At 37.3% G+C, this 12620-nt stretch overlaps 1 protein-coding gene across 1 annotated transcript in view; it reads left to right on the plus strand.

Annotated features, from left to right (window-relative positions):
• The window catches only part of MGA (MAX dimerization protein MGA), a 99684-nt gene that overhangs the window by 55186 nt on the left and 31878 nt on the right, over positions 1–12620 (plus strand). Inside the window, 3 exon segments of the mRNA XM_028506376.2 lie at positions 7001–7227; positions 8952–9122; positions 9736–9808. Of these exon segments, the coding sequence (XP_028362177.1) occupies positions 7001–7227; positions 8952–9122; positions 9736–9808 (471 nt within the window).

Consider the following 12620-nt stretch of genomic DNA (forward strand, 5'->3'; position numbering starts at 1 on the left):
CAGTGTGTCTACCTATGCCTCCATCTTGGCTGGAAGTCAATCCTCTTCCTTGATCTTAAGGGGAAAGCTTTCACCCTCTCACCATCATGATGTTCACTTTGGGTTTTTCATATGTGGCTCATTATGTTGAGTTTGTTTCCATCTTTGCATAGTTTTTTGAATGTTTTTGTTATGAAAGGGTGTTTAATTTTGTCAAAACCTTTTTCTGCATCAACTGAGATGATGATCATGTAATTTTTACTTACCTTCATCTGTTGATGTGGGGTATTGTACTGATAATTTTTTTTTTTTGCATGTTGAACCATCCTTGCATTCCAGGACTAAATCTCACTTGGTTATGGTTGTCTACTCTTTTTATATGTTGCTGAATTCTGTTGGCTAGTATTTTGGTGAAGATTTTACATTACTGTTTGTAAGAGATACTGGCCCGTAGTTTTCCTTTTCGTTATGCCTTAGTCTGACTTTGCTATCAGATTAATGATGGCCTCATAGGATGAGTTGGAAAGTGTAACCTTCTCTTCAGTTTTTTGGGGAAAAGTTTGAGAAGGATTGATTAGTCCTTATTGGAGTATTTGGTAGAATTCATCAGAGAGGCTATCAGGTTCAGGGCTTTTCTTTGTTGAGAGAGATTTTTGATTACTGATTCAATCTCTTTACAAGTTTTAGGCCTGTTCCGATTGGTTATTTCTTTGTGATTTAGTCTTGGCATGTTTTGTTTCTAGGAATTTGTTTCATCTAGTTTTTCCAATTTTGGGGGGGCTACAGTTTACAGTACTTTTTTCTTTTAATCCTCACCTGAGGATATGTTTATTGATTTTAGAGCAGTAGGAAGGGAGAGGGAGAGAGAGAGAGAGACAGACAGACAGACAGACAGACATCGATTAGTTGCCCCCTGCACCCCGACTGGGGATTGAACCTGCAACCTAGGTGTGTGCCCTGAGTGGGGATCAAACTTGCGACCTTTTTGGTGTTTGGGATGACATTCCAACCAGCTGAGCCACCCAGTCAGGCCTTCTGTTTTTTAATGTAAACAATTACAGCTATAAATTTTCCCTGTTGTTATGCTTTTGCTGTGTCTATAAGTTTTGTTTCTATTTTCTTTTGTCTCTGTCTTCTAATTTCCATTGTGATTTCTTCTTTGAACCATTGATTTTTCAAAAGTGTGTTAATTTACACAGTTTTAAGAATTTTTTAGTTTTCTTTTGTTGTTGATTTCTAGTCAGAAGTTAATTTGTATGGTATCTATGTATTAAATCTTTTGAGAATTAAATTGTGGTACACTATACAATCTGTCCTGCAAGGTGTTCTATATCTGTTGAAATGAATGTATATTCTGTTGTTTAGTAGAGTGCTGTGTAAATGTCTATTAGGTCTAGTCAATTTCTGGCTTAAGCCCTGTATTTTCTTCTCAGTGGTTTGTTGCATCCATTGTTGTGAATGGGGTGTTGAAGTCTGTTAATTCCATTATAGAATGTGTATTTCTTCCTTCAGTCTGTCAGTTTTTTTTTCATATATTTTGATGATCTGTCATTAGGTGTGTAAATGTTTATAATTGTTTTTTTCTGGATATATAGAGACTTTTATTAATAAATAATGTCCTTTGTCTCTTGCAATCTTTTTGATTTAATGTTTATTTTGTCTGATACTAGGAAAGTCACCCCTGCTCTTTTTGGTTATTATTTGCATGGAATATCTTCTACTCTTTCACTTTCAACTTGTGTCTTTGGATCACATATCAGCCTCTCGTTGACAGGACATAAACTAATCATTTTTTTTTTTAACAATTTTGCCAGTTTTTTTTTAAAGACAATGTCTTTTTGGCAAAAGACATTTGCCAATGTCTTTTGATGGGAGAATTTAATCTATTTACATTTAAGGGAATTACTGATGAAGAGAGATTTGAGACTTCTGTCATAGCACTATTTGTTTTCTATATGCCTTATAGTTTTTTTGTTCCTTATTTTCTGTATTACTGTCTGTGGTTCATGTTTTATAGTGAAAAGTTTAAATTCCTTTCTCATTTTTAAAAATGTATATTCTATAGCTATTTCTTGGTGTTTACTGTAAGATTACATTTAACATCCTAAAGTTATAATGCTAATATGAATTTTTACCAACCTAACTTCAGTAACATACAAAAACTGTGTGTTCTTTTACACTTCTGCCCTCACCTTGTTCAGTTGTTGATGTCACAGTATTACATCTTTATACATTGTGTACCCCCAGGCGTAAACTAATAATTTTTAAAAATGCATTAGTATTGTAAATTGTGTAGAAAACAGATTTTGGAATGACAAAGCAGAGTTGTAGTAATATTAGCTTTCACACTAATAATTGTTTCTTATTTTCATTAGATGTATTAGTCCTTTAAATCCTGTACAGCAGAAAAAGTTCAATGAAAGCCATTATTGTGACAGTACTAGCTTTTATAATTGCCATCTGTTTACCTTTAGTGAGATCTTTATTTTTCCATATGGCTTTGAGTTATTGTCTAGTGTCTCTTCATTTCATTTTGCAGAAATTCCTTGAGTATATTTTGGAGATAGTTTTAGTGGTCACAAACTCCCTTACCTTCTGTTTATCTGTAAATTTCTCCCTTACTCTTTTTTTTTAGGGTGAACTTTTATTTAATTTTTTAAAAATTATTTTATGTTGTTCAGTTACAGTTGTCTGCATTTTCTCTCCACCACTCCCCCTCACCCCAGCCAAACCCACCTCCCTTCCTTGCTTCCACCCTCCCCCTTGGTTTTGTCCATGTGTCCTTTATAGTAGTTCCTGAAAACCCTTCTCCCATTTTCCCCTTGCCCCTTCCCTCTGGCTATTGTTAGATTGTTCTTAATTTCAATTTCTCTGGGTATTCAGTGTCTCCAGTTAAAGGTGAGATCATATGGCATTTGTCTCTCAACACCTGGTTATTTCACTTAAATAATGCTCTCTAGTTACGTCCATGCTGTTGCAAACGGTAGAATCTCCCTTACTCTTGAAGGACAGTTTTGCCTGATACAGGATTCTTGCTGATTTTTTTTTTTTCCTTTTTGCACTTTGAATACATCAGCCCACAAATGTGCTGGCCTCCAAAGTTTTTGATGAATAATACGCTCATTTTTATTGAGGATCCTTGTATATGATGATTTGTTTCTATCTTGGTGCTTTCAAGATTCTCTTTTTGTCTTTTTTTAAAGTATGAGGATAATGGGTTTCAGTGTGGGTCTCTTTTGAGTTCATTTTACTTGTCATTTGTTGATTTTCTTGGATATTTATGTTAATGTCTCTCCACAAATTTGAGAAGTTTTCAGCCATTGTTTTTTAAATAGTCTCTCTGTTTCTTTCTCCTTTTGAAACTCCCATGTTGTGTATATTGGTTTGCTTGGTGGTGTCCCATAGGGTCTGTTTGCTTTTCTTCAGTCTCTTCCGCAGACTCCATAGTTTCCAGTGTCTGTTGTTCTTGTCCTAGTGGGGAGTCTGTCCATTTTTAGGGTTTCTTCTGCAGTCTCTGGCAATGACAGTTCTGGTTTTTATTGCTTACCCCATTTGATTATGTTGGCTGTCACTTTAGTCTTGACGCACTAACAGAACTGGACTCATCCCTTCTCAGTCAGCTCCTTTTATGAATTTTTCCTACTTACTAGAGCCACCACTTACCCATAGTTGAAACTTTAGTCTTCGATTCTCTATGAGGGATTAAGACGTTTTAAAACTATAAGAAACTTTCTTCTGAAGTACTATACTGTGTATTTTGTAGCTATTATTGTACAAAAAAAAAAAAGATGGAACGGGACCTTTACTTAGTACAGTCTTTAGCTTATTGAGGTGTAAAAATCTTTGAAAGATGATTGAGAGGTCAAAGACAATAATGCTTGCCCTGAAGGTGCTTTTATTTTTGTAATAGAATTAATGCGTATGAAATAATTAGCAACACTAGACAGTCAAATTTTTTTACCAAATGATAGTACCCCCTTTATTGTAAGCACATTCCGTTACCTTTTTAAAAATTGCAGCGCCCCCCAAAATACATGTTCCTGCATACTCACTCTACATGCTACTTATTTCCTTTCTATTCTGCTTTGCTTTTTCTCATATGCACTTACCACAATACTATATATATATATATATATTTAAGATTTTATTTATTTCTAGAGAGAGAAGGGAGGGAGGGGGAGAGAGACAGAGAGAGAGAGACAGAGACATCAATGTGTGGTTGCTGGGGATTATGGCCTGCAACCCAGGAATGTACCCTGGCTGGGAATCGAACCTGCGACACTTTGGTTCTCAGCCCACGCACAATCCACTGAGCTACGCCAGCCAGGGCTACTTTTTTAAAAATATATTTTATTGATTATGCTATTACCGTTGTCCCATTGCCCCCCCTTCATTCCCCTCCACCTTGCACACCCTCTCCCACCCACATTCCCCCTCCTTAGTTCATGTCCATGTGTCATAAGTTCTTTAGCTTCTGCATTTCCCATACTATTCTTGCCCTCCCCCTGTCTATTTTCTACCTACCATCTATGCTACTTATTCTCTGTACCTTTTCCCCTTCTCTCCTCCTCCCACTCCCCTGTTGTTAACCCTCCATGTGATCTCCATTTCTGTGGTTCTATTCCTCCTCTAGTTGTTTGCTTTGTTTTTGTTTTAGGTGTGGTTGTTAATAATTGTGAGTTTGTTGTCATTTTACTATACATTTTTTAATCTTTTTCCTAGATAAGTCCCTTTAAGATTTCATAAAATAAGGGCTTGGTGATGATGAACTCCTTTAACTTGACCTTACGTGGGAAGCACTTTATCTGGCTTTCCATTCTAAATGAAAGCTTTGCTGGATAGAGCAATCTTGGATGTAGGTCCTTGTCTTTCATGACTTGGAATACTTCTTTCCAGCCCCTTCTTGCCTGCAAGGTCTCTTTTGAGAAATCAGCTGACAGTCTGATGGGAACTCCTTTGTAGGTAACTGCCTTCCTATCTCTTGCTGCTTCTAGGATTCTCTTCTTATTTTTAATCATGGCTAATGTAATTCTGATGTTCCTTGGTGTGTTCCTCCTTGGGTCCAACTTCTTTGGGACTCTCTGAGCTTCCTGGACTTCGCAGAAGTCTATTTCCTTGCCAGAATGGGGAAGTTCTTCCTTAATTGTTCAAATAAGTTTTCCACTTGTTGCTCTCCTCTTCCCCTTCTCGTACCCCTATAATTTGGATGTTGGAACGTTTAAAGATGTCCTGGAGGTTCCTAAGCCTCTCCTCATCTTTTTGAATTCTTATTTCTTCATTCTTTTGTGTTTGGCTGTTTTTCTTTTCTCTGTTCCACTCCATTGATTTGAGTCCCAGTGGTCTTCCCATCTCTATTGGTTCCCTGTGCATTTTCCTTTATTTCAGTTAGCGTAGCCTTCATTTTTTTCATCTAATTTGTGATCAAATTCAACCAGTTCTGTGAACATCCTGATCAGCAGTGCTTTGAACTGTGTATCTGATAGGTTGGTTATCTCTTGGTCGCTTAGTTGGATTATTTCTGGAGCTTGATTTGTTCTTTCATTTGGGCCATTTGTTTTTTGTCTTGATGCACCTGTTACATAGTGAGGGGCGGAGCTTTAGGTGTTCACCAGGTCGGGGCAACCCAATCCTTGGGTTGTGACCCTGTATGTGGGGGCAGGGTCTGAGAGGGAACAGTGGCGCTTGCTGCGCTCTCCGTGGGACTTCAGTCCCTTCCGCTGCTTCCCTAAGCAAACTGGGCCTTCTGGTGCTGATTCCCATGTGGGTGGGCTTGTGCATGTTCTAGGACCTCGTGGGTCTCTCCAGTGCACTCTCCTGTGAGGCTCGGGGTCTCTCCCTGAGCTTCAACCCCCACAGGTGTTTTCAATCAGTGCCCTGAGGCTCTGTTTCCCAGAGCTGGGACCCTGGGACCACCCGGTCAGCCAGCTGCCTTGCATGCAGTGACTCACTTCACAGTCGCCGCCTTGCTGGGTCTGCCCATTGCCACCCTGGGCCCAGGGTCTGCCTGCTGCGTTATCGCCCACCTGGGATGCCCTTACTTGCCTGGGCCCACTGCTCCTTGTGCCACGACTCCTCTTTGCTTGGCTGCGAGACTCCGTCCCTCCTACCACTCTGTACGAATGCGTCTATTTTAACTCCTTGGTTATCTGGCTTCCATACAGTTCTGTCCGTTCTGGTTGTTTTCTGTTTCTAAATTGTTGTCCCTATCTTGGTTGTGCGAGGAGGCACATGTGTCTACGTACGCCTCTATCTTGGCTGGAAGTCCTCTATATAGAACTTCTTGACAGTGTGAATACATCTCAGTTGGGTTTCAGTGCTTTTCTATTGATATATTTTGGCTCCTAATACTGAATTAGGCTATTTTTTAAACAGTTGGTCATCAGAAGGCAATAGTAACATCTCAGTCCCTGGAGCCATATTGACTGCATTTGATTCTTGATCTGCCTCTTATTGTAGATTCTCTGGAATCTCAGCTTCTGCAAAATGGGGGTAATAATATCTGAAGGAGTGCTATGATAGTCAAATGAATTAAAACATATTAAGTGCTTAGTATAGGTATACAGTAGGCTTCAATAAATATTTGTCATTACTTGTAAAATTAAAAATTGTGTAGAATGATTGTCTTTCTAGGATTATAGAGCAGGCCTTTACTGACAGTGCTAAATATAGTAGAATTTCCTGTTAACTCCTCATTCCTTATCCTTCATTTTGTACATGACATTATTTGATGTTTTACGTTTATTAGTTTATTTTCTCTTTTTATAACTGTGAGGTCAAGACCTTTGCTTTATTTATAGCTATGTTCACTCTGTTGCTTAAAATGGTACCTGATTTATAATATTCAACAAATATTTAGTTAATAAATAATTAAGGTGCATGAGGGCAACAAAAGGTTTTTTAGGGGGTATCTGTTTGATTGTAATGTGTTAACTGCTTTGTATGAGGTATTTTATATTGGTAAGGCCTCAGTGAACTTTTTGTTGCCAAAGGCATCTAAAATCTTATGCTTCCTCTTGTTAAGCTATATGTGAAACAGAACCTGAACAGCCCGTTCGACATTATCCATTGTGGGTGAAAGTAGAAGGTGAAGTAGATCCAGAGCCAGTTTATATTCCAACGCCTTCTGTCATTGAGCCCACGAAACCATTGTTGTTGCCTCAGCCGGAAGTTTCATCTACTACTGTGAAGGGCAAACTGCTCACTGGAATTAAACCTGCACGGTCATATACTCCCAAACCCAATCCTGTGGTAAGCCTAGAGTTTCATCTTTTTTTAAGATTTCATTTATTTAGTTTTAGAGAAGAAGAGAGGGAGAAAGGGAGTAAAACAACAATGTATGAGAGCAATACCAGTTGTTTGCCTCTTGTACATTTCTTGATCGGGGACCAAACTTGCAATCCGGGCACGTGCGGTGACCAGTAATTGAACCTGGTTGGTGACTTCACTTTGTGGGACGATGCCTAACCAACTGAGCCACACTGGTCAGGGCTGGAGTTTGATCTTACTGCAAATTGCAAAAATCATTTGAAAAGATGATAGGTTTCAACCAAATCTTTGGTTTATATTTTTTGAGTCCTTGTGCTTTCAGGTAATATGCCTGTAAGTCATCTCCTTTCTGATTTAATTAGTTTAGATACTGGCACTTAAAAAATGTCATAAAAGTAGAGGTTAGTAGTAGTAATTCTTATGGATAGCCAAATCTCTCTTCAGGAGGATCATATAAAGATGGGATTTTTAAAAAACCTGACTTGCAAAAAAGTCTGTTAAAATACTATTATTCCACACTGGCTGGTATGTCCCGGTTGGGTGTTGGCCTGCAAACTGAAAGGTTGCCAGTTCGATTCTCATTTGGGGCACATGCTTAGGTTACTGGTTTGGTCTCCAGTCAGGGCATATGCAGAAGGCAGCCAGTTTATGCTTCTCTCTCAATTGATATTTCTTTCTTTCCCTTCCTCTGTCTCTAAAGGCAATGGCGGTGTGGGGTGGGGGGGTGGAATATCCTCAGTTGAGGATTCAAAAAATAAATAAACTATATTCTTGTATTGTTGTATATTGAGTAATTGAGATGTAGTACATGTTATTAATAGAAAATAATTAAGAAAAGCTTTAAAAAGTAACTCATTTTTTAAGCAAAAACTAAAGTTTTTAAAATAATTGTTAATAGATTATGTGAAGACTGATAGGTAGAAGAGCTGATAAGCATTTCTGATTATTAAATCCATTTCAGTCTTCCCATTTGATGAAATTGAATAAAGATCTTTACCAGTGCTGATCTAAACTGTTACTAGTCTGTGGTAAAATAAGTACTTATGGAAAAGAAGGGTAAATATTTAGAAACTTATAGCAGGTTGATAGTCATTTTACATCTATTAAATCTATTAATACTAAAAACTTGGGCTTTATATTTTACATCTTTTGTTTTTCTAGTAATCTATTTTGTATTTTTCTAGTAATTTTGTATTTTACAAGCATTAGTGTGTATTAGACTGGTATTAAGAAATGTATGCTTCACTACGAGAAATACTTCTCTGGTGTGATCTGAAATTCTTTTTTTAGAGATTTTATTTATTTATTTTTAGAGGAGAAGGGAGGGAGAAAAAGGGGGAGGGAAACATCAATGTGTGGTGCCTCTTGCACACCCCCTACTGGGGACCTGGCCTGAAACCCAGGCATATGCCCTGATTTGCCCTGACTGCGAATCGAACCGATGACCCTTTGTTTTGCAGGCCAGCACTCAATCCACTGAGCAACACCAGCCAGGGTATGATCTGAAATTTTTCAGTAGAGAATCCTATTCGTTCTGATTCCTCCAAGATTCAACACATATAAACTGTATTTGTAATATTTAACTTTAAATCTTGCATTTTAAATTTCAAGTATTATAATGGAAAGTTAAACAATCTTTGTTTTTTAGAGTCTAGGAGACTTTTTCCCTCCAACATTTGTAATGTTTTGTTGTATGAAACTTACAGGTTCGGGAAGAGGACAAGGATCCTGTCTACTTGTACTTTGAAAGTATGATGACTTGTGCCCGAGTTCGAGTATACGAACGAAAAAAGGAGGAACAGAGACAGCTGTCACCATCGCCATCATTTCAGCAGCCCAGTTCATGTCACTCTAGTCCCAAGAACTGCAATGCAAAGGTGAATTACTTACTGCATAATTTCTCTTTTTAATTTTCATTTTCCTGTTTTTGGTATTAGATTTTCCACTACTATCAGAATAATTTGGAGTAATTCTTGTGGGGCAGAGAAGGCTTACTTGATGTGTATATCAATTTATTTGTTTTTCTGCATACTTATTCTAGGAAATAAGTTTATCAGGGTTTTTAAAGTATTAACTTTTTAATGCTGGAATAAATTTTTGAACACTTTTAGTTTTAATTAAATCATTTATCTGTAATTGTTAGGATTGGTATCTTGCCACATTGGGTGAAATTGCTAAATAATTGAAGCATGGCCCATTAAACAGCAAACATTTTTCCTTCTTTACTAAATACACTATAAAATACAATGTAAATTCCTTTCTTTGTGACTCAGTCACTATCAAGAATATTATTGCTGAGCAAATCTGCTTGTTTTTGCCAAGGACTATGTAATATGATAGTAATATATGTATGATAGAAATTTCTGAAGCTGTGGCCATTTTATCTTTTTATTGTTTCAGGACTTTTTCGAGAGATTTAACACTTATGTTTTAGTCTATTGATATTAAATGTGTCAAATTGAAGTATTTCTGTGTTGTTTCATTCTTCAGGAGCTGGATGCTGAACATCAGCCCTTGAAACCAATTACCAGTGACCTGGAGGATGATTCTGATAAATCACAAGGTCAGCATGAAAGCAAGATCTTATCATTTGATAGTAATTATATAGGTACAGAGTATAATAAAAATGAGAGGAAACGAAAACTACCAATTCAGAATATGTCGACCTACCCTGTTTCTAGCTTCTGCTAAAAATAGAGATGACAGATAAGTTTTTTCCTGTTGTTTTGGTCTCTTTATCACCTGTTCGAACAAATAAAATCATTCATTGCTGTGGTATGTTGTAAGGGGCATTTAGGATGAAGTCAGTGATTTTTTTAAAATTTAATTTAATTTTTCAATTACAGTTTACATTCAATATTATTTTGTATGTTTCAGGTGTATAGCATAGTGGTTAGACAATCATAAACTTCAAGTATTTCCCCTGATATTTCCAGTATCCACCTAGCACCATGCATAATTATTACAATATAATTGACTGTATTTCCTGTGCTGTACTTTATATCCCTGTGACTGTTTTGTATCTACCAATTTGTACTTCTTAATCCCTTCACCTTTCTTACTTAATCCCTCAAGCCCTTTCCCCTCTGCCATGAGTCTGGTTTTTTTTTTTTTTGTATCTGAGTCCATTTCAATTTTTTCTTTGTTTTGTTCTTTAGAGTCCACATATAATTGAAATCATATGGTATTTGTCTTTCTCTGACTAACTTATTTTCACTTTAGCATAATGACTTCTAGGTCCATCCATGCTGTTGCAAATGGTAAGATTTCATTCTTTTTTAAAGCTGAGTAACATTCCACTGTAGATACATAGGTACCACAACATTTTTATCCACTTGGCTGTGAATGGGCACTTGGGATACTTCCACGTCTTGGTTGAAGTAAATAACGCGGTGGCAAACATGTGGATGCACATATTCTTGAGAATTAGTGTTTTGGGTTCTTCAGATACAGACCCAGAGTGGAATTGCTGGGTCATAAGTCAGTTCTATTTTTAATTTTTCGAGGAACCTCCATACTGTTTTCCACAGTGCTGCATCAATCTGTATTGCCACCAACACATCCTTGACAACACTTGTTTATTTACTGATAATAACCATTCTGCCAGGTGTGAGATGAAATCTCATTGTGGTTTTACTTTGCATTCTATGACAATTAGTGACGTTGAGCATCTTCTCATATGTGTACTAGCCATCTGTATGTTCTCTTTGGAGAAGTTGTCTGTTTAGGTCCTCTGCTCATATTTTATTTTTTAATTTAATTTTATATTTTTGGTGTTGAGTTGTATGAGTTCCTTATATGGGGTGAGGAAAAAGTAGGTTTACAGTTGTGAGTACATAAAACACAGAATTTATTCTTTTTTGTTTGTTTAAACATTTAATTCTCAGAGAGAGGGGAAGGGAGGGAGAGAATGTCAATGTGTGGTTGCCTCTCATGTGCCCCCAATTGGGGACCTGGCCCACAACCCAGGCATATGCCCTGATGGGAATAGAGTTGGTGACCCTTTGGTGCACAGGCCAGCACTCAGTCCACTGAGTCTCACCAGCCAGGGCTATTCTTGAATTACTATTTATTATTGTATTATTTTCCATACCAATAACTGTAAACCTACTTTTGCCCTACCCTGTATTTGAATATTAACCGTTTACTGAATGTACCATTGGTGAATATCTTTCTTCATTCAGCACGTTGTCTTTTTATTTTGTTGATAGTTTACTTTCCTGTTCAAAAGTTTTTTAGTTTAATGTAGTCTTGTTTATTTCTTCTTTTATTTCCCTTGTCTAAGGAGATATGTCAGAAAAATATTGGTAATAGAAATGTCAGAGATTTTACTCCATATGTTTTCTAGGAATTTTATGGGTTAGAGTCTTACATTTAAGTCTTTAGTCCATTTTGAATTTTTTTTGTATATGGTTTAAGAAGGTGGTCTAGTTTCATTTTTTCCCTCATATGTGTTCATATTTCCCCAAACTTTATTGAGTAGACTATCTTTATCTCATTGTATATTCTGTCTTCTTTGTCTAATAATACTTGCCTATATAGGCATGGTTTTATTTCTGGGCTTTCTGTTTTGTTCCATTGATTCATTTGTTTAATGCCAGTACCATGCTGTTTTGATTTCTGTAGTCTTGCAGTATAGTTTGATACCACGTAGTGTGATACTTCCAACTTTGTCCTACTTCCTGAAGACTGCTGTGGCCATTTATATTTTTTGTGGTTCTGTATAAATTTTTGGATAATTTGCTCTAGTTCTGTGAAAAATGCTGTTGGTATTTTGATAGGAATTGTGTTGATTCTGTAGATTGCTTTGGGTAATACGGACATTTTAATCATTTTTTTTATATCCATGAACATAGTACATGCTTCCATTTATTAGTATCTTCCATTTTTTCTTCAATATCTTACTGTTTTCTGAGTATGAGTCTTTTTTTTTTAAATTTTATTTATTTATTTTTAGAGAGAAGGGAAAGAGAGGGAGAGAAACATCAATGTGTGGTTGCCTCTCATGTGGCCCTCACTGGGCACCTGGCCTGCAACCCAGGCATGTGCCCTGACTGGGAGTTGAACCTGCAATGCTTTGGTTCACAGCCTGTGCTCAATCCACAGAGCTACGCCAGCCAGGGCTGAGTACGAGTCTTTTACCTCTTTGGTTCATTTATTCCTAGGCATTCATTCATTCATTCATTCAATTTAGAGAGAAGGGAAGGGAGGGAGAAAGAGGAGAGAAACATCAGTGTGTGGTTGCCTCTTGCACACCCCCAACCTGGGACCCAGCCTGCAACTCAGGCATATGCCCTGACTGGGAATTGAGCTGGCAACTCTTTGGTTCGCAGGCTGGCACTCAATCCACTGAGCCCACACCAATCAAGGTTGGC

This window comes from Phyllostomus discolor, chromosome 1 (assembly GCF_004126475.2).
Source record: "Phyllostomus discolor isolate MPI-MPIP mPhyDis1 chromosome 1, mPhyDis1.pri.v3, whole genome shotgun sequence".
NCBI lineage: Eukaryota > Metazoa > Chordata > Mammalia > Chiroptera > Phyllostomidae > Phyllostomus > Phyllostomus discolor.